The sequence below is a fragment of the Microtus pennsylvanicus genome, chromosome 11, assembly GCF_037038515.1.
Source record: "Microtus pennsylvanicus isolate mMicPen1 chromosome 11, mMicPen1.hap1, whole genome shotgun sequence".
Lineage (NCBI taxonomy): Eukaryota > Metazoa > Chordata > Mammalia > Rodentia > Cricetidae > Microtus > Microtus pennsylvanicus.
The window spans coordinates 9,348,735-9,370,850 of NC_134589.1; the positions used below are offsets into that span (position 1 = coordinate 9,348,735).

The following is a 22,116-nucleotide window of genomic DNA, read 5'->3' on the forward strand; positions in this document are numbered from 1 at the left end:
TCCTGATCGCCTGCACCACCACGGTGTCATTCACTCCTTCTTTCACACCGTTGTTGTGTGCGTGTGGTTGCTCAGGCTTTCAAAGCCTCACGAGCCCACAGGCGGCTGTCAGATTCCTCCCTAGGAACTCTGTCTCAATCCCGCCACATTTGCTTTAAGTAACGGAGACGGACCCAGCATCTGCCTTAGCACCTTCCCGCCTACTTGGCCTGCCAGCCTGTGTCATTCAGATCTTTAGTGCCTGTTGGGAGCATAGCCCGAAGATCCTGGCACCCGCAGAGCTCCGGAGAAACCAGGAATGATGAACATACAGGATTGTCTTTCCATTGCGAAACATGAAAACCCGGTCTTCCAGCCAGAAAGCTGAGAACTGGAAATGGTTGACGGCCGGATGATCTATTGAGCCAGGTTATATCAAGCTCTTACAGCCAAGACTGGAAGAGGCTAGTAATCTAAATGACCCTGATAACCAAAGGGCCCCCCAAGTCCCCACAACTCAGACCAGAGGTGGTTAACAGTGACCTCTAGACTGTATGGCTGAGACCAGGATAGACCCTCCCCATCGTGGTCCAAGACCAGACCAGACCATAAATTATTTCTCTGACCAGAGGGGAAGTGTGGGAATAAGTGAGGCACAACTCACATGACTATCCAGAGGGAGTTTTCAGGGATCCCTCATGAAATCCTGAGTTCACATCCTGAAAATCACCCGCCTTTATTCTCCAAACAGTCTTTATACCAAAACGCAAACCGAGGGGGAAATTCATTAGCATTCTGTCTCCTAGGTAGCCGGGAGAATGACTGTGGTCACATCCACACCTTTCTGTGCCCATGGTGTCACGTCTTCCTGTCTTCCTGCTCTGTGTGCCTGCTCTGTCATGTAGACTGAATTAACACCTCTTTCCCAGGTGACCTCTCAAAATTACAAAGAAGGGGCAGAGCGACATTAGCATATCCTGACCTTTTGTTTAGGATGATGTCAGTTTGTCTCAAAAGGCTGGGTGACCACCTTTTGCATGGCAGGTGCAAACTGTGGCCTGAAATTCTGGCCACCATACAATGTAGAGATATGGGCCTGTATAATACGGCCCCACACCTCCCTCAGGCCCTTAACCTAGAATGGGTAACCTATCTCTAGAACTGCTCTTCTTGGAGGAAAGGACGTGTGCCTGAGTTGAGTTTCAACATAATTATGCTTCTTTGTGCACCAGGGATTGTATTACACAAGGAAAGGTTTCTTCAGGTTGTACTGGGCTTAAATACATCGGGAATGATCCGCTGCCTATCATTAGGCTCCCCGAAGCCTGATCCAGGTTGATGAAGTCCATCTGCACCGAGTTTTCATTATCTCTTCGTGAGGTTCACTTCCCCGTATGACACCTGCAGGGACCCCCCCCCCAGCACCTGTCTGTGCCATTCAGATCGTCCAGAACCTCCCCTACCTCATGAAGATAACGTTTCACCCCAACCCAGAGGTCCCTTCCCGAGTGAGTCAGGGTTCTCTAGGGCAACAGCACTGATAAGCATGATCTCTGTATACACAGAAAGGGGATTTACTGGAATGGCTTACAGGCTCTGGTCCAGCTTCTCCAACAATGGCTGGCTGTGAGCAGAAAGTTAAGAACCCAGTAGCTGCTCGGTCCACAAGACTGGAGGTCTCAGCTGATCTTCAGTTTGTGCTAGGATCCCGAAGAAGTCGGCTCTAAAGCCAGTGGAGTGGACTTGCTAGCAAGGTGAGAGCAAGCAGGCAAAGAGCCAGAAAGCATAGAAGCTTCCTTCTTCTATGTCCTGACATAGCTTCCAGCAGAAGGTGTGGCCCAGATTAAAGACGTGTCTTTTCCCAACAGAAAAGATCTGGGTTAAAGGTGTATCTTCCTACCCCAAAGATCCAGATTAGAAGTTGATCTTCCTACGTCAAATCAAGCAAAACTCCCTCACAGGTGTACCCTTCATTTTTAGATTTAATGTGTATGAGTGTTTTACCTGCATGTATGTACACCACATGGGTGCAGTAACCATGATGGCCAGAAGAGGGCACTGGATCACCTGGAACTAAAATAAGAGTTGTGAGCCACCATGCGGGTGCTGGGAATTTGAACCCAAATCCTCTGGAAGAGTGGCCAGTGTTCTCTACCATCGAGTCATCTCTCCAAGCCCTGGATTTTTTTTTTTTTTGGTATACCAGGCTGACTTTGAACTCACAGAGATCCACCTGCCTCTGTCTCCCAATTGCTGGGATTAATCTTGGTGTGTACACAGTCCTATGTGACCCAGGGAACTGAGCATCACACACTGCCTGTCCTGCTATCATCTTCCAGTCCCTGGCATTCATGGGGACCTCAGCTTGCCATCACCCACCTCATCTGAGCCAGTCCATCAGTGAATCGGTTTCCTTCCTACTGCCTGAATTTCTACAACCTTCATCTCAAGGAGGGACGGGTGGTGCTATCACCCTGTTCCTTTGCTTCTGTGCACTCAGTCTGAGTCCCCCAACCCCCTATTCCACCACCGCACACATCGGGATCAATCCCTGTTAAAACACCCTCCATTGGCAATGCCACAGGCGCTATCAAAACTGGATCTGCGACTAGGCTGTGTGCTCAGTCCTATACTCTCAGGAGACAGGGTGACAAGAGCCCTGGGCAAGCCTAAGAATCCTGGCTCTGGCCCTGCAGCCACCATGATCACACCCCAGCCCAGTGGGAGCCTCTGTCTGAAGAGGCGTCTCAGTTCAGGATAGGGAGAAGGGTGTCCAGAAACCTATCCACTTCATCTTGACAAAGAGGTCAAAGTTTAGGGTGGGGCTCCCCGGAGGTCCGAGGAAAGCTGTTTGACTTTTACACAGAAGACAAGGTGTCTCCAGATGTGAGTCCCCGCCAGAGCACAGGGTGAGGAAAGGAGACAGAGAGACCGTGTGGTGTGGAGATGCTGTCCTTCACAGAACTGTGCTGGGCTAGGGCAAAGGATGCCGGATATTATAAGTACAGCCTTCACTGTCTCTGCTACAGGACTAACAGGACCACTGAGCAAATCTCATCAAGCAAATCCCATCTCTTCATCCCAGCCATGTATCTGAGGGAGCTCAGAATAAACTGACTCTCCCCATGTGAGAGTGGCCCGTGTTTGACAGGTAAAGAGAGAATACCAACACTGACTTGTGAACTGTCAGCCAAAACAATGATGCTCAAGCCCAAAGGTGGCCTCTACATACATGAAAGGTCCTTGCAGTTGGCATCAGGACAGCGACTCCCACTCAATCTAGAGTGAAGCCATCCCACTGGGTGAAATGATGTCTTTTTGTGGGTTGGCTGAGGAAAAGCTTCTCCTGAAGGAGTACACGCATCTTTCCAAGTATTTGTGGGACATTTGTGTAGCTTCAGACGAGCGTCCATTCAATGCTTTGCCCTTTCTTCTGTTTCTTTATTTCAGAGCTGGAGTTGCTGGCCAGGATGCCCTGTGCTGGGAGCTGCCATCACTCTCGTCTACTTTTTCAAATGGGGTTGTTTGTTTTTCCTACTCGTGAGCTGAGGAAATTCTTTATGTTGTGAGTTTTGGCTGATTAATCAACCAACTAATTAATAAATGTGTACACATGTTTATGTGTGTTTATATGTGTGCAGGTGCAAAGTATGCATGTGCCCATACAGGTGGGGATCAGAGGTCAACTTTGGGTGCTCCTCAGGAGTCACCCATCTTGTTTTGGGGGTCGGTTGTTTGGTTGGTTGGTTTGTTTTTTCGAGATAGGATTTCTCTGTGTAGCCCTGGCTGTCCTGGAACTCGCTCTGTAGACCAAGCTGTCCTCAAATTCACAGAGATCCACCTGCCTCTCCTTCCCAAGTGCTGGGATTAAGGACATGCACCATCACCACACCAGGCCTTGTTTTGTTTTGCTTTTAAGAATTACTTTGTGGAGCTGGAGAGATGGCCCATCAGTTAAGAGCACTGACTGCTCTTCCAGAGGACCCTGGTTCAGTTTCCAGCACCCACATGGCAGCTCTCACCTGTCTGTAACTCCAGTTCCTTGTCTTCTGACACCCTCACACACACAGACATACATGCAGGCAAAACACCAGTGCACATAAAATAATAAAAATAAAGTATTAACAAAATTTACTTTTTTGGTGTGTAGGTGTGTGTGTGTGTGTGTGTGTGTGAGAGAGAGAGAGAGAGAGAGAGAGAGAGAAAGAGAGAGAGAGAGAGAGAGAGAGAGAGAGAGAGAGAGAGAGAGAGAGAGAGAGAGCCTGAGAAAGCCAGAAGAGGGTGTCAGATGCCATGGAACTGGAGTTATAGATGGCTGTGAGCTGCCTAATGTCGGTTCTGGGTTTGAGTCCAAGTTTGAGTCCCCTGGAAGAGCAGCATGTATAGAGGTTAGAGAACAACTTTTGGGAACTGGCTCTCTCTTCCCATCAAGTCAGACCTGAGAATTGAATTCATATCATCAGGCTTGGTTGCAAGCGCCTTTTATCCGTGGCATCCATCATCTTTCCAGCCCAGAGGGACCCCTGTTTTCTCACTCCTACTCCTTGGGCCCTGAAGCCAGAAGAGAAACACAAGGAAGCCAGAGAGTGTGCCTCTGGAGTACAAAAACTATAGTGACCGAACAAAAAAAAACAAAAAACAAAAACTATAGTGACCAGCAAATGTACTTGGATCCTGACCCTGGACAGTCAAAGCTACTAGGGTCCCTGGCCAGGTGACCCCCCAAGTCCCCATGAGGCCAAAACTCCTACAGAAACCCCATCTGAACTCCCTGGTTGGTTGGAAGGTGGGTTCCACCCACAACAACTTGCAACCTGGCCATCCCAGGCTTGCTTCTTCATCTGTCCCTGCCTCACCGTCCAAGGTACAGGAACTTACTGTGCTGTGCATCCCCCCCTCACCGCCCAAGGGATGGGAACTTACTGTGCGTCCCTGCCTCACCCTCCAAGTAATCTGCTGTCCCTGTTGCAGGAGGGTGGGGCAGCCGCCACAGGGTTAGAGGGAGTGGAGCAGCCTCTGGTCTCTTTAGGGCATAGGAGAGGATGACTGGGCAAGTTTCTCTGCCTCCAGAGTATTCCAGCCACACTGTACAGAGTGCCCGTCCCTGACCATCTTGATGCACAGCCCCTGCTGGTGATCTGAGGGTCCACCCTGTACAGAGTGCCTGTCCCTGACCATCCTGATGCACAGCCCCTCCTGGTGATCTGAAGGTCCACCCTGTACAGAGTGCCCGTCCCTGACCGTTCTGATGCACAGCCCCTCCTGGTGATCTGAGGGTCCACCCTGTACAGAGTGCCTGTCCCTGACCGTCCTGTTGCACAGCCCCTGCTGGTGATCTGCAGGTCCCTTCCTGACTGTGATGGCTTCAGTGGGGGCAAAGAGCAGGAAAACCTGTGCCCAGCTCCAAAGCCTGGGGTGCCTGAGGACTGTGGTACCTTGAAGTGGGGGTTCTCCAAAGCAAGTCCCTGTCCTCTGGGGATAAATAGCAAGGCTGGGCATGCCTAGGCGTTTGGGGCTGTACCTGGTGGGACAGAAGGACAGGCAGAAAGACCAAAGGTCATGTGCGGACATATGTGCACATCCGTACTGCGTGAAACAGTAGCTGCAGCCTGGGCCTTGCACCCCATTTCCCAAAGCAGCCTCTGGCATCTCTGTGAATGCCGGTGCAGAGGCAGGGGGACTGAGTTCCTGCACGCGGACACCGCCACCTGCCCAGCACTGCCCTGAGGTTCGGACTGATAAGGTAAAAAGTTTATCCAATTAGATGGAGATGGGAGACAGCTCAGTGGGTAAAGCACTTTCTGAGCAAGCATGAGGACTGGGGTTTGGATCCCCAGAAACCCAGGAAATGCCAGGTTGGCCGGTGGCCCACCTGTAATTCTAGCCTCAGGAAGCAGAAACAAGGTATCTCCCAGGCAAGCTGGCTGTCTAGGCTAGCCTACCAGTGAGCTCTGGGTTTGATAAAGAGAGCCTGCTCCGAAGAATAAGGTGGAAGAGCCAGGATTCCCACATCAGACTCAGGCCTGCATGCTATTGTGTGCAAGTGCAGGTGCACCCAATGCAAGTGTGCACTCATACATGAGAAACATGCATGCAGACATGAGAAACATGCAGACATGAGAAACATGCAGACATGAGGAACATGCATACATGAGGAACATGCATACAGACATGAGAAACATGCAGACATGAGAAACATGCAGACATGAGGAACATGCATACACGAGAAACATGCATACACAAGAAACATGCATACAGACATGAGAAACATGCATACAGACATGAGAAACATGCATACAGACATGAGAAACATGCACACATGAGAAACATGCATCCAGACATGAGAAACATGCACACATGAGGAACATGCATACATACATGCTTACAGGCATGAGAAACATGCATACAGACATGAGAAACATGCTTACAGACATGGGAAACATGCTTACAGACATGAAAATGAGACAACTTCTGCCTGGAGAGATGACTCAGCGCTTAAGAGCACTGGCTACTCTTCCAGAAGACCTGGGTTCAGTTCCCAGCACCCACGTGATGGAGACTCACAACCACCTGTAAATCTAGTCTGGGGTGGGGGGCTCCAATGTCCTTTCTGGCCTGGCTCTGAGGCCAGTTTTACCTGGCTAGGGCATCCCTGAAAGTTGAGGTTGACAGCTCCCTTGGCTCAACTTCACCCCCACTTAGAGAAAGTGAGAACGGAGAGTCTTGATTCTGTTTTCTCCGATTCCCAAGTATTCACCAGAGAGGGTCCATGATCTGTGGCTTCCAACAGGAAAGAAAGCCAGATCACCTTGGGTCTTGGGTTCTTTTGTCCCTTGGGAATCACAGATGGACCACATTAAAATTATCTTTGTGCTCAGCCTAGGGCTGATTGGGGGAAAGAAACAGACCCCTGTTCCAAGTTAGGTGGGGGATGGAAGAAGTGAAAGGAGTTATCGAATGAGAAAATGACCTGTTCCAGTCAGTGTGAATACTAGTTTTTGCTTGTTTTGTTTTTCAAGACAGGGTTTCTCTCTGTAGCTCTGGCTGTCCTGGAACTCACTCTGTAGACCAGGCTGGCCTCGAACTCACAGAGATCCGCCTGCCTCTCCCTCCCAAGTGCTGGGATTAAAGGCGTGCACCACCACCGCCTGGCTTACTTTTTATTTTACATTTATTTTATTTTATTTATTTATTGTTATTGTTCGGGGAGGGTGTGTGCGCATGGCATATGGGTAGTAGTCAGACAATAACTTTCAGAAGTCAGTTCTCACCTTCCAGTGTAGGTGCTGAGGATCAAACTCTCAAGTTCAGGTTTGTGCAGGAGGCATTTTCTCCTCTGGAGCCATCCAGTCATCCCAAAACCACTACTAAAGAATGTTGTGGAATATTGCAAAGATGTAAAGATGTGCTACATTTGTTTAACAATGTAAAGACGTGTTGCTTTGCCTGCCTGAGGTGCCTGATGGGTCTAACAAAGAAAATCAATGGCCAAAAGCTAGGCAGGAGAGGGATAGGCAGATCTGGCAGGCAGAAAGAATAGATAGGAGGTGGAATCTAGGGAGGAGAGAGAAGAGAGGGATGTCCTGGGGTCAGCATTCAGGCAGCTGCCAGCCAGCTAGACACAGAGTAGAATATACAGAATGAAAGAAAAGTAGAAACTCCAAGGCAAAACATAGATGAAGAGAAACGGGCTCATTTAGGTTATAAGAACTCATGGGACAAGCATAAGCTTAGGCCAAGCATTCATAACTAATATACGTCTCTGTGTCGTGATTTGGGAGCTGGTTGGCAGTCCAAAAACAACCCGATACAAAAGAGTATGAGAAGGGCTAGTGTAGCGTAGCGCAATCAAGGTGGCTGGACTAAATCTTGAAAAAGAATCACAGGAATGCATGTGTGTGACGTTGGCATTCTGGCAGCGTGAGAGGAGGCAGCTCTTCTATAGGAGGATGAAATCTGCAGGAGTGCCAGAGGACACTCGGGGTCCTCGGAGCTCACACAAGGGTCCCTGTGTACAGAGGCGAAGCCCTGGCTCTGACTGACCTTGGTTTGGCGGCCCTGGAGCAGAGGTCTCCTAAGGTCTGGAGAAAGGGAATGCCAGCAAGAGGCAATCCTAACCCTGACAGGACCAAGGAAGGTCGAGAGTACGGAGTATAAAGGTCACAGGCACCTGTGCTGTGCAGGCCTGATAAGGGCGCTAAACGAGATTTCTCCATCTAGAGTGTGGTGATAGTTTGTTTGTAATCCAACAAATAAAACTTGCCTGAAGATCAGAGTGCAGGGCTGAGTCACTAGTTAGCTATAGAGGCCAGGCGGTGGTGGCACAGCACCTTTAACCCCAGTACTCCAGAGACAGACTGTAAATTCAAGGCCACTGTGAATTCAAGGCCACCCTGGGCTACTTGAGATTGAATCAGTCTAAAAGAGAAACAGAGCTCACACAAAGGTGACCCCAGTATATGGATCCCACACCTTTAATCCTAGCTCTAGGGAGGTGAAGACGGGAGTGATATGGCTGGGTCACGAAGAGACAGGAGCTCAGATGAGTCGGAGAATTCAGTCGGAGAGGCAGTCGGAGGTTTCCTAGAGACAGGACCCCGCCCCTTTCTCTGATCTCTCAGCTTCCACTTCCTACGCCTGACTCAGGTTTTTATTACTAAAAACAATTAGAGTTCGTGCTACACTAGAGGCCTGCTCATAGGAGAGCAAGAAAGAACCAGAACTGGTCAGTGAGGAGAGGAAACTGTGAAGGGCAGGAGGAAGGGAGCCAGGCTTGTAAACTGGGGAATGAGTTAATACAAAGGTTTAAAGCCTGGGTGAGTTGGGGAGGGGGGCTGGCCTTGGGGAAGGGTGTAGAAACTTGACCTTGGGGTAGAGAGCCCCCAGAAGCACCTGTGGCTTTTCCATTTGCTTTGAGAACAGAACTAAGAGAGGGCAGAACCAATTTCCTGGGGCAGCTGCCTTCGAAGGCGCTCCTGCCTCTGCTGGGAGAAAGATGGCTCAGGGGTATTGCTGGTGCTAAGTGTCCCATGCAGGGGAGCAGAAGGAAGCAGGTGATGCCTTCATCCTGGACATAGGCCCCTCACACATCCTGACACTGTGATGGATGGGATAACCATCTAGGCAGAGCCCCTAGGTCCTCTGTGCACAGATGGGGTTTGGAGCCTGGAAGAAGACAGCTTAGGGTAGATCCAGCTTAGGTGAACCACGAGCCGCTGTGCTGTGGGCCTACGGACCAATGCGTTTGTTTCTTCCCACGTGGTCAGAATGCGCTGACTATCAACAGAGTCCAAACAGTATCAGCGTCACTGACTTCACTCCTGGCGTCCCCTGGAGCCTGCACCACACGGCTGTAAGCCCTTCAGTACACTCTAGCTGCGGTGGCCTGGGGACCCACACACATGCCACAGGGCTCTGGTGGGTGTCATAGGACAGCCTTTAGGAGACAGCCCTGCCCTCTGTTTCGTTTTGAGGCAGGATCCCTCCTGTCATTTCTGCTGCTTCTCCACAAATTTCAGGCTCGCAGGTCCCCAACCTTCGCCTTCTGGGGAATCCTCCTGTCTCTGTCTCTTATCCGGACGCAGTTTGAGTAGTGGAGTTACAGATGCAAGCTACCAGCTTCTGTTATTAATCACATTTGTTTATTTGCATATACATAGATCAGAGGCAACTTTTGAGCATTCACGCTCTGTTTTCTCTTTCTTCCATATGGGTCCCAGGGGACTGGAGCCATTGGTCTCGGCCACAAGCGATTTTACCCACTGAGTCATCTCGTGGGCCAACATTCAGCCTTCTAACTTTTCATGTGGCCTCTGGGGACCCAACTTCAGGACGTCAGGCGTGCTGACCAGCACTTTTACCCTCTGAGTCGCCTCCCCAAGCCCTTCCAGTCTACCGATAGCTCTAAGACTCAAGTTATGCCAGCTGGTGGTGGTACACACCTTTAATCCCAGCATCTGAGAGGCAGAGGCGGAAGGAGCTCTGAGTTTGAGGCCAACCTGGTCTACAGAGCGAGTTACAGGACCGAGAAACCCTGTCTTAGTGGGGGAGGGTGCACAACTTGACTCACATTAGGGGCTGGAGAGATGATTCAGTTGATAGGAACACTGACGGCTCCTGCCGAGGACTTGAGTTCAATTCCCGGTACCCACCGCAGACAGCCCATGATTGTCTATAACTTGAGCTCCAGGGAATCCAGTACCTCTGGCCTCCATGGACACATGCATTCACATGTAGACACACATTCTTAAAAATAATACAAATGGAGGGCTGGAGAGATGGCTCAGAGGTTAAGAGCACTCAGAGGTTAAGAGGTTAAGAGTTCTTCCAAAGGTCCTGAGTTCAATTCCTAGCAACCATATGGTGGCTCACAATCATCTGTAATGGGGTCTGGTGCCCTCTTCTGGCCTGCAGACATACATGGAAGGAATGCTGTATACATAATAAATAAATAAATAATACAAATAGTGCTGGACAGTGGTGGTGCACTCCTTTAATCCCAGCACTCGGGATGCAGAGGCAGGCCAGCCTGGTCTACAAAGTAAGTTCCAGGTCAAGCTCCAAAGCTACAGAGAAACCCTATCTTGAAAAAACTAAAACCAGGGGCTAGAGAGATGGCTCAACGGTTAGGAGCATTGCCTGCTCTTCCAAGGGTTCTGAGTTCAATTCCCAGCAACCACATGGTGGTTCACAACCATCTGTAATGAGGTCTGGTGCCCTCTTCTTGCCTGCAGGCATACACACAGACAGAATATTGTATACATAATAAATAAATATTTTAAAAAGAAAAAGAAAAAACAAAAAATAAACCACAAATAAATCTTAAAAAAAAAAAAAAGAAGAGTCAGCCATTTGGTGGTGGCACACCCCTTTAATTCCAAAATTTAGGAAGCAGGGGCAGGTGAACTCAAGGCTGGTTTACAAAGCTAATTTCAGGACTGAAAAGGTCCTTTCTCAAAAAAAAAGAAAGAAAGAAGAAAGAAAACTCGAGTTACATCACATTATACCTCACAGAACACACAGGTTACAGATGATCTTGAAGAGGAAGTATGGGGGGGGAAGGGCATGAGTAAAGAAGCCATACAGCACAGCGGGGCAGAGTCAGCAAGGGACTGGCGGACAGACAGACAGGCGATGGAAAGGCAGAGCGCCCTACCCCCACCCGCTACGGGCTTGGACAGACCACAGGCTGAGCTAAGTCGGGGACAGTCGCGAGTGTCACCTGGCAATCTGTTGGGCCGAGGCTGTGAGATGTGGAGGGTCAGACACGGACTGAGCACTGGTGTTCCATTACACTCCACCCTGTCTCTCTTCTTATGTCTTTGTCGAGGAGGTTGCATTGTTCCTCGGTCTGGTGTGCCCAGAGCTCACATGAGTAAGTCTTATGGTGGTCTCCACAAATGATGGTGCTCCGGGCACAAACGAGAGGCTGCAGCTGGAAGCTTAGTGTGGGAGCCTGAGTGAGGCAGGAGAACACCGACTCCATTTAGAGAGTTGCGGGCTACCCTAAACTATGGAAGAAAGACTTCCTTTTACAGTATTAACTAATTAAGTCAGGTATAGTGATGCACATCTTTAATCCTACCACTCAGGAGGTAGAGGCAAATGGATCTCTGAGAGACAGAGGAAGGAAAGAAAAAGGGATGGTCAGAGGAAATGCAATAAAGGGAGCGGGGAAGATGGTGTCATATTTCTATGTATGTGGGGTGTGCTCAGAAAAACGTCCTTAGCAACAGGATTCAGCCGAGCTGTGTAGCTCAGACTCTTGGTCTTCAATACCTCATAAAAGGAGTATTATAAGGCAGTTCCAAAAGGAAGGAGTGTTGTATACATAATAAATAAATAAATCTAAAAAAAACCAAAACAACAAAAGGCTCCCCTTGCAGCCTTCAGGCCCCATGTCCTTGCTGAGTGCCCTCTGCAACAGCTTGCTTACTGAAGGTGAACTGGGTTGATCCTGAGGTGTGGCGAAAGTTGGTGCTGGAATGAAGGCAGCTTGGTACGAAGGAAGTTTGGAAACGGATCCATATCCAGCTTGAGAGACACCAGGACCTTACTGACCCATGGTCCGCTCATCTGGAAACAGTTATCAAGTGATTTAGAAGGTGCTGCCTGCCAGTTCCCAGGTGATGTAATAGCTAGAGAGAATTCCACTGACCCACCTGTGCCATTGGCCACTGCCCGCCCCGCCCCAGCGGCTTTCCTGCCACCTCTAGTCAGGCTGTCCCTGGGAAGAGGGTGGAAGGAAATGCCAAGGCCAATGCGAAGGCCTCTTGCCACCTCCCAGGGGGCGGTGCCCCTCCTTGATACTCGGGGCTGGAGTATAAGGAAGAAGCAGTTTGAGTCACCCAGGCAGGGTGGCAGGTGGGCTGAGGGAGGGCTGGCAGCCTGCCAACCACAGCCTCCCATTCTCTTCTCTACCCGGCTGTGGTCACAAAGTAACCGTAAGGCTGTGGCAATCCTAGGAGCTGAGAATGCCCCAGGTTCTGGAACAACCAGATGGCCGATGGGCCTGGGTAGTCCTGCTGGCCTGTATGGTAGCCCAGGCCCTCACCTTGGGCTTCCCTTCCTGCATCGGCGTCTTCTTCACTGATCTGCAGCGTGACTTCCAGGCCACCAACAGTGAGACCTCATGGTTTCCCTCTATCATGGGGGCCATGCTCCATGGTGGGGGTGAGCATCTCGAAGAGGGGGTGAGGGAAAAGGGACGAAAGGGTCTGTTGGGGACTCTGTGGGTGGGGGACACACGATCTTCCTGACTTATGAGGTCCCTCTCTCTGAGGCTATAGGCTCCACCTCCTGGATATATCCCTGAGATTTGCTCGATTTGATCAGGGCCTGGCCCCCCTGGCTAGGATCCAGTCCTGTTCCTAGAAGTCTGTGCTGCATTGGGATTGGAAAGTGGGGGTGGCACCTGAGGCACACAGCCAGGTAATGATTCCAGAGTCCTCCTGGTGACTGATCTAGAGCAGAGGCATTCAATGACAGGCTGAGTAACCGCTGGCATTAGGACCAGCAGTGCCAGGTCAGGCTGCCTCTCAGGACTTTTCCTTCCCTCCAATAAGGAGATAATAGCCAGCATCCTGCCCAGGGCCCATGTGACGTGACGGGGAGACCTCGTGCGTCCTGGAGCTAGTAAGAGCTAGGAAGTATATGGGGCTGTGAATTGTTAGTATATTAGAGATCCTCACTGCGGCTTCAGGATAGGAAAGGACAAGCCATAAAGAGGGGACACAGGAAAAGCCACCCACACACACAAAGTCTGGAGCTTAGAGAGAAGACAGACCGCATCTTCCCCTTCTCCGTGTTCTCCAGCCACACCAAGTGGCACCAGGGACATCTTCCCAACACCTAGGAGGGTTATGCTATAGAAAGAGACCTCAAAGGGGGCTCGGTCAATGAGCGCAAAGCCAATTATCCACAGGACTCACTCTCTCTCTCTCTCTCTCTCTCTCTCTCTCTCTCTCTCTCTCTCTCTCTCTCTCTCTGTCACACACACACACACACACACACACACACACACACACGTTTGTTTGGCTTTACTGATCCCAGCTCCCCATCAACCTTTCTGCCACTCCCTCCATCAAAGTAATGATTGGTTATTCTAGATACTTCTCTCACACGGAGAAAAAAGGAAATTAGCAGAGAGAGGGTGATGGTGCAGCAGGGGGATTGTCAACCTCCATGGTTGCCCTAGAATGTGTGGCCTCCTGGCCTTCAGGGCTGGGGAGTCCAGTGGGAATCTCAGGTGGATCTTTATCACGCAGGTCGAGGAGGGATCTCGATGAGAGACTGGAGACGAGACTAGGCATCCCATGGAAACCCCAACTCACCAGCCAGCTTTGGCCTCACTATCCTGTTGCAGACACACACAACTTCTGTTGGTGTGAGATTCCTGCCTGGCAATCTTCTCGCCTACATAAGTGTGCTAAGCCTGTTGCTCACCCAAAATATTGGCCAGTAAAGGAAGGAACACAAACACCAAGGGCAAGGCCAGCAGAGATTGAGGAGGGAACAATACCCAGCCAGGCAGAGGGCACAGGTGGCTCAAGATCTCCACCCCAGCTCCACACCCTCCTCACCTGTGAATTGGAGCTCTTCCCAAGGTCACCTTCCCGAGTCAGGTAAAGTCCCAGAGGTGGGGAAGACCCACCCCTTCCAAGGCTTGTTTCAGTTCTGCCGCTGCAAGAGCAGCCTTGGCGGGACTGTTTCTGAGTGTCAGTTCTGCCGCTGCAAGAGCAGCCTTGGCGGGACTGTTTCTGAGTGTCAGACCATTACCCTCCATCTGGTGTTCTCGTGTCTACACTGGCTCATACCACACTTCCTCCCATCAAAGATCCACATACACGTGCTGCGTGTGCATACACTTTCTCTGCCCTCCTAAGTTATCACGAGAAACTCCATCGTATGTGTTCCCTGGGGGCAGGATGCTCAAAGATATGGGTCTGTGAGATCTAGGAACAGCTGGCCAATCTGGCTGGTTTCTACTTGCCAGATGTAGTAGGGCTACTAAGAAAGCAATTGGGGGTGAGACAGCCCCTTCTCCACAGGGAGCCAATTGTTTAAGTTTGGATTCAGGGAGCAACAGTCCTTCCTTCCTTCCTTCCTTCCTTCCTTCCTTCCTTCCTTCCTTCCTTCCTTCCTTCCTTCTTCCCTCCCTTCTTTTTCTCTCAGTTGCCTCTCTATATCCCTCAGATCAGACTCTCCCGCTTCCAGCCTCTCTCTGTTTCTCTCTCCCTCTCCCAGTATATCTCCGTTTTCAATCGTTCTCTCTCTCCCAATCAATCTCTCTGTCTTTCTGTGTGTTCAAAAGACAGAGCCCAAGGCCTACAGCTGAACATCCTCTCGCCCCCTGAGCTACCAGTCCCTAGGTGCATGTCCTAGGTACGTAGACTGGGTAATGGCTGGAACCAGCAACAGAGGGCAGAGGGAATCTGGCCTGATCTGTCTCCCTGACACTCCAAAGCTCAGAGCAAGGAGGTGCAGAGTAGTCCAGGACCCCAGTCAAAGGCACGAGGTTGGAAAGTGAGGGGTTCAATCTTCCAGAAGACTGTGGAGTTGGTGAGAGCAAGACCTGGAGGTGCAGACTGAGACCAAGTGTTCTAGGGGGCTCTTTCTGGGACGAACCCCAAGCCATGGTGTGACGCTCATGTAGGTCATGATCCTAGATCGGTAGACCCACATGGAATTGTTCTCAGCTTAGGTGAGAGGAGGGTTCTATATGCCCTTTAGATGTCCTTATTGTGGTCACCTCATCTATCCACTCATTCTCTAGGGGAGGAAACTGAGGCAGAAAGGAGCGTCAAGCCTTCCTGGAACCACATGGCCAGCCTGTGGCAGGGTGGAGACCAGAAGCCAAGCTAGCAGATTTTAGTTCTCTCTTAAGGCCCTGGCTAGTTCCTCCCAGAACCCCTCTCCCAGCCCTACTGTGCCCTGACTCCAGACCTCCTCACCCACGGCCACTGGTCTCACCTACAGGACCCCTATGCAGCATCCTGATAAAACGTTTTGGCTGCCGAGTGACCATGATGCTGGGAGGCATGCTGTCCAGCCTGGGCATGGTGGCCAGCTCCTTCTCTGGCTCGCTCAGCCAGCTCTTCCTCACGGCGGGATTAATCACAGGTAACTGTCACGCTACTCAAAGGTGCAGGGCGGGTGGAATTGCTGTCAGCCCAGGGGAGAAGACAGTTGGGATAGGTCCATTAGAATGTTTAAATGCTTGAGAGTACGGGACAAGGCTGGGGATGTGAGAGCCTCCTGGCCTGAGGGGATGGGACCACCGCAAGAAGTGAGTCAGGAGGAAAGATACCCGGGGCTACATAATGAGATCCTGTCTTAAGGATCATTGTGAGTTTGAGGCCTGACTGGACTGCATAGTGTCAAGCCACTTTAAGCTACAGAGTGAAATGGCTGGAACTTTGTAACTCTAGATGTAGATCAGGTTGGCCTCAAACTCACAGAGATGTGTCTGCACAGCCTCCAGAGTGCTAGGATTAAAGGCGTGCGCCACCACAAAGAACGGTCCAGTAAAGAGGGGGAAAAAATGACGCAAACCAGAGAATTTACTGGTGGGAGGGGCTGGATTACTGGTAGGAGGCGCTGGATTGCTGCTGGGAGGGGCTTGATTATTAGTGGGAGGGGCTCGATCGCTAGTGAGCGAGGAGACAGGACAAAGGACAGAAATAGAGATTTAACCATGAGGCCGTGTGTGAGCCACTGCCCCACGGACAGCGGACAGAGGAGTGAGGGGGTCAGGAACCAGGCTTTGGACTGCAGAGAGGAAGAGACCTAGATTGCCACCTATGGGCAGGCAGGTGGGAGACTGAGGATGTAGTGGCACAGGGCTGGGGGATTCCTTTTGGGAGCTTTTTCTCCAGCACTGACCACTATGGGGCAGAGGAGGCACAGAAAGAAGCAAGAGACCCCTCTGGGGAGGTGGTGTCCAGGCAGAAGGCACGGCCCTGGGAAAGGTCACAAAGTATGGGATCAGTTTGCTGTCCAGAGGAGGAGGAGCGTGAAGGGTTTGGTCCTTGTGATTGACAGGAGTGGCTTCAGATGGATCCCAAGACTTAGGCCAAAGTCAAACCACGGTCTTCCAGGATGGAGGAAACTCTTAGGTTGTTTAAGTGTGAAGGAAATCTTTGGGAGGCATTCATAGCTGATGTTAAAATGTCACTGTGAAGAGCTTGAGAAACGGTTCAGTGGCTGAGTGTATACTGCTTTTGCAGAGGACCTGAGTTTAGTTCTTAGAACCCATGTTAAGAACACCATCATTCCAGCCCCAGAGGATCTGACGCTTCTGACCTCTGCAGGCATGGAACTCAGACACACACACACATATACATATGTGCAATTACAAATAAAAATAAATCTAGGGTCAGAAGAGATGGCTCAACAGTTAAGAGCACTTGTTGCTCTGGCAAGAGGACTTGGGTTCAGTTCCCGGGACCCACAAGGTGGCTCACAACCATCTGTAACTCCAGTTCCAGAAGATCCTATGTCCTCTTTGGAGCTCCACAAGTACTAGGCATGAACATGGTGCATAGACACACATGCAGACACAACACTCATACACATAAAATTAATAACTCTAGAAGAAAAACTGTTTGAGACGAAGTCTCACTATGGAGCCCTGGCTGGCTTGGAACTCCCTATGAAGACCAGGATGGCCTTGAATGCATAGAGATCCACCTTCCTCTGCCTCCTAGTTCTGGGATTAAAGGCACGCACCATAATAATACCTGGATTAAAAAAAAAGATAAGGTTATTGTAGTGCCGCACAGAGGAGAACTGGGAGGAAGAGCTGGGTGAAGTGTATCTGGCCTAGTGCCAAAGGAGACAGTCATGGAACATGAGCCAAGACCCCTACTCCGGGTGGAGGTGGAAAGTCCTAGAATGTCCCTGTGCTGATGTCCCCTCTCGCACTACAGGCCTGGGCATGTGTTTCAGCTTCCAGTCAAGCATCACAGTGATGGGCTTGTATTTTGTCCGCCGCCGGCCCCTGGCCAACGCCCTGGCCTCCATAGGCAACTCTCTGGGTGTCACTCTCTGGCCGCTGCTGGCGCGATACCTTCTGGAAACGCTGGGCTGGAGAGGCGCCTTCCTCATCTTTGGCGGCATCCTTCTTCACTGCTGTGTGTGTGGAGCCATCCTGAGGCCCGTTGCCACCCACGTGGCCCCTGAGCCCAAAGAAGATCCCCCTCCACCTCCCAAGACACCTACGCGCAGCTGCCTGGCAACGTGTGTCTCAACCATCCAGTACCACCTGGCCTTGGACCTCCTTCGGCACAATACGGGCTTCTGCATATATGTAGTGGGAGTGACGTGGATGACGCTGGGCTTCCCACTGCCGCATATCTTCCTGGTGCCGTACGCCATGTACCACGGGGTGGACCAGTATTGGGCGGCCATGCTCATGTCAGTCGTCGGCTTCTGCAACATCTTTTTGCGGCCGGTGGCGGGGCTGCTGGCAGGCAGGAAGAGTTTGGCTGCCTACCGGAAGTATCTGTTCACCGCGGCGATCCTTGTCAACGGGCTCACCAACCTAATATGCACAGTGTCAGCGGACTTCTCGGTGCTCCTGAGCTATTGCCTGGTGTATAGCCTGTCCATGTGCGGCATCGGGATCCTCATCTTCGAGGTCCTCATGGACACTGTCCCAATGGACCGGTTCCCCAGTGCGCTGGGCCTCTTCACTGTCTTATGTGGCGTGGCTTCTCTCATCTCTCCACCACTGGCTGGTGAGAGCCGGGGAGGGAGGGCAGCCAGGCCCAGGTAGGGCCTGTATAGGTAGGACACAGGGAGCAAAGCAAAGGAGAACGTCTGAGCAGATTTGAGCCCAGTCTACCACTGCGACAAGGGACTTGAATCTGTGATCCTCACCTTTCCCCCAGAAGATCAGGGACCATGCTATAGTGTGTTATCTACCTGACAATCAAGGTATGAAAATATAGGCTTGGCCAGACTTGGTGATACATGCCTGCCTGTCATCCCATCAGTTGGGAAATGGAGGCAGGAAGGTCAAGAGTTCAAGGTCACCCTTGGCTACAGAGCAAGTTTGAGGCCAGCCTGGGCTATGTGAGACCCTGTCTCAGCCTCCCCGACAGAGAAAAGAGAGACAGAGAGAGAGAACTAAGAGCACTTGCTACTCTTACAGAGGACCGGGTTCCTTGCTGACACCCGTGTGGTAGTTCACAACTGTTCGCTGTAACTCCAGCTCTAGGGAGTACAGCGCCCTCTTCAGGCCTCCACAGTACACTTATAAACATGCAGGTAAAACAACCATAATACATAAATGAATCTCTTTTAAGAGAGGGAGAGGCTGGAGAGATGGCTCAACAGTTAAGAATACTGTTGCTCTTGCTGAGGACCTGGGTTCAGTTCCCAGTACCCCATGATGGCTCACAGCCATCTGCAAATCCAGTTTCAGGGGATTCAATGCCCCCTTCAGGCTTCTGTGGGTACTGCACACATGTGGCATGCATTTACACGCGAACACAAAATTCTTATACACTTCAGTAAAAGTTCTTTTAAGGGAGGAGAGAGAAGGAAGGAGAAACAGAGGGAAGAGTTTTGCACTCCAGGCTTATGTGAATTTGTCGTCATCTTTTCTGCCCTTCTTCTCCTATCAGTGAAGCACAATGATAAAAGGCACCGCCTTGCAGTAAGGATCCCAAGGTCCAAAGCAAAGGGTACACTCGCAGATAAGAGGGATAAGAGCCATACCTGCATTTACTGTAATTAACAGCCTGGCTCTCCCGCCTGTGAGTCCCAGGCAATTGCTCTTTCTCTCTGAGCTAGAATGCCAGCTACCGAATGCAGAGAGGAGCACATCCAGTTCTACCCAGACCAGTCACAGAGTGCACCTGGTCAAAGCCCCGCTCTTGGGCCTGACCTTCAGGGATGGCAGCAAAGGGACACGTGGGGGCTGACGCTAGGAGGAAAACAAGCAGAATTTGTAAGATGAGGCCCATAGGGGAAGGCTACTGCACACTGCACACCTGAGGGAGACCATCAGGGCGGGTGGGAGAAAGCTGGTCCTGGGGGTAGCCGGCACTCAAGCGGTGTGGCGGTGACTATGGCCAGACTATCTACACTCAGCTCAATGAGTTGCTTTTTTGGTTTTTCGGCTTTGTTTTGTTGTTGTTGCTGCTGTTTTGTTTTGTGTTGTTTTGGGTTTTTTGTTTTGTTTTGTTTTGTTGAGACAGGATTTCTCTGTGTAGCCCTGGCCACCCTGGAACTCATGCTGTAGACCAGGCTGGCCTCGAACTCATATATTCACCTGCCTCTACCTCCCAAGTGCTGGGACTAAAGGTGTGCGCCCTCATCACCCAGTATCAGTGAGTTCCAGTTTCCCAGGAAGCTCTGCAGGCAAATGAATGCCTAAAAAGATAGGGTTAGGGCCAAAAGTCATGGCTGGGCAAACAGCTCGGATTCCACTGACCCTTCTCTCCATTTGCCCTGCCACCAAGGGTAAAGGGCCCTTTGGTTCTCTCCTGGGGAGGACATCTGCCTAGGCCAGAAGCCAGGTGTTTCCTCCCCTCCTTTTATTCCACACGTATCTACTGTGCACCTCCAAGGTACCAGCCCCAGTTTCTTGTGAATCTAAAATCTCTACCCTCCTCAAATACACAAGTTAGTTGGAGGACCCATTCTAGCTTCTGTGGGGGAGTAACTCGTTTTCTGTCCCTCAGGGCTCCTGCTGGACATGACCAACAACTTCAAGTCCATTTTCTACGCCTCAAGCTTCTTGCTCATCTCAGCCTCCCTCTTCATCGGCGGGGGCTTCTACACCGAGGAGAAGAAGAAGAAGAAGCTGAAGCAAAATGGGCAAGCCAAGGTGGAAGATGCCATCTCGGAGTCTGCTCCAAGGCAGGGTCTTAGCTCAGAAGACAAGGATGGTGCCAGGAAGCAACTGTGCCCTGAAAGCATATGCTACGTGACCAGTGTCTGAACTCCAGAGGTCACATGTGACCTGCCTCCAAGCTGAGCTCTGGGGTCCGTGAGAGACCTTCCTTCCAGGAAGCAGAGTGTAGAAATGGGCCTTCCTGGCCTTCTTCCTTGGGTCCCAAGAAGATGGATCTGAGTCCTACGTGAGCAGCTATGCCTGGCTCATCTGCGCTGTCTCTCACAGTTGCTCCTACCTGACACCATAGGTCTTCCCACCCAGCCTTCCTGTGTCAACTCTCTTCGTCCTCCTTGGCCTCCAGAGAATTTTGAAGAATTCTCCTTTCTTCCAAGAACTTTCTCCTCCTCTCTTCCCAAATAATCAGCCCTGACCCCTTAGGTCAGGAAGATTAAGGGAGTTGCTTCGAGAGGTGGAGCCTCACGTTGACTGGAGCCATAGGAGAGGCAGAGATGGAGGGTCAGGATGAGAACATGGTCTCAATACAGGATGGGGTCAAACTGGCTGTTTGGTGGCGCTCTGGTCCTAGCACCTCTGGAGAGGACAGGAGAGGAAACTGCTGGCTTGCAGGGCTCCTCCTGCTTGGGTCTCAGAATTTATGAAGTCTGAGGAGTCTTCTGCCATCAAGCAGGGCCTGAACCAGCATCTTCTCTTTTACCCCACTCTGTATCCACATAGGGAAAGGCAGACATTTGACCGACCGAGAGGCAGGAAGGCCAGCCGGCTAGGCAGCCTACGGGACACTGTAAAACTAGGCTTGAGCAAACAGTAGCCTGTGCTCTGCTCTTGGCCTTCTGAGGTTCCCCTTTCGCAGGGATGTGTTGGAGATATCAACCCTGAGGCAGTCGCGGGCTAAATCAGCCACGGTTGTTGCTAGCCTGACCCCAAGGCCTGGAGTTATGCCCGCGTACACACTTCTGTGCTGCCCTCTGAGGTCAGCACACAGAGCTGTCTGTCATCAGCCCAGGCTTATTCCAGCAGGGCACTCCAGGGAATGGGAAAACAGACTGTTTGAATTATACACAAAAACATTCCCTGCAGGCAGCGGATCATAAACTCTGAACTAATAAAGAAGAAAACAGGCCTGAGTAAATTTCCTCTGCTCTCCCAGCTTGGCAGAAACTTCTTGGTCTTGTTTGTTGGTTCAAGCTCAACCAGGCTCCAGCGAGAAAACCTTATCAGGAAAAATGATTTTATTTTCATGGCTGACGCCAGCTTTCCTCCTCCGCATATCCATCTGGCATGAATAAGCATCTTTAGGACTAGCCTAGCTCCTCTAAGATGCTGTCACGAGTGCCCCCTCATGGCCAAAGGCAGTACTGCAGCGATGCACTAGCTTCGTGGTCACAATCTCTAGATCTTGGATGGAGATGGTAAAGGTGCCTACTGCCAAGCCTGGCAATTTGGGGTTGATCCCAGAGATCCGCGTGGTGGTAGGAGAGGTCCCACTACCACAAGTTGTTCTCTGGTCTCCACAGGTACACTGTGGCACGCACATACAAATACACACAAAAATAAATACACATAAAAATAATTTTTAAAAAAGTTTGGCCTGTATGAGATTATGTCACCTTCAGACTGAAAAGTCTGCCTCTGTGTCTAACCACCCCTGCTTTCCTGATCCCAACTTGGTCCTGAGCTTGGCCACCAGGCATAGCTTGTGCTCAGAACGGAAAATGCCAGGACCTGTTTTTCCACCCTAATGGAAAACAGAGTTGGGGCTGGCTAACAGG

The 22,116-nt window shown here is 50.9% G+C and overlaps 1 protein-coding gene across 1 annotated transcript; it reads left to right on the plus strand.

Annotated features, from left to right (window-relative positions):
• The first annotated feature begins 12,333 nt into the window (after positions 1–12,333).
• On the plus strand, positions 12,334–21,897 carry Slc16a5 (solute carrier family 16 member 5). Its single transcript, XM_075942147.1, has 4 exons — positions 12,334–12,651; positions 15,457–15,600; positions 17,409–18,218; positions 20,172–21,897. Exons 1-4 carry the CDS (start codon positions 12,453–12,455, stop codon positions 20,429–20,431), a joined length of 1,413 nt encoding a protein of 470 aa, XP_075798262.1. The 5' UTR covers positions 12,334–12,452; the 3' UTR covers positions 20,432–21,897.
• The last annotated feature ends 219 nt before the right edge of the window (positions 21,898–22,116 follow it).

Bases quoted from the DNA above. Each gene is read 5' to 3' on its own strand.
- Slc16a5 (XM_075942147.1), top strand. From the start codon at position 12,453: ATGCCCCAGGTTCTGGAACAACCAGATGGCCGATGGGCCTGGGTAGTC. The intron at 15,601-17,408 runs GTAACTGTCACG...CTCGCACTACAG, and splicing joins CACGGCGGGATTAATCACAG to GCCTGGGCATGTGTTTCAGC. The intron at 18,219-20,171 runs GTGAGAGCCGGG...TCTGTCCCTCAG, and splicing joins CATCTCTCCACCACTGGCTG to GGCTCCTGCTGGACATGACC.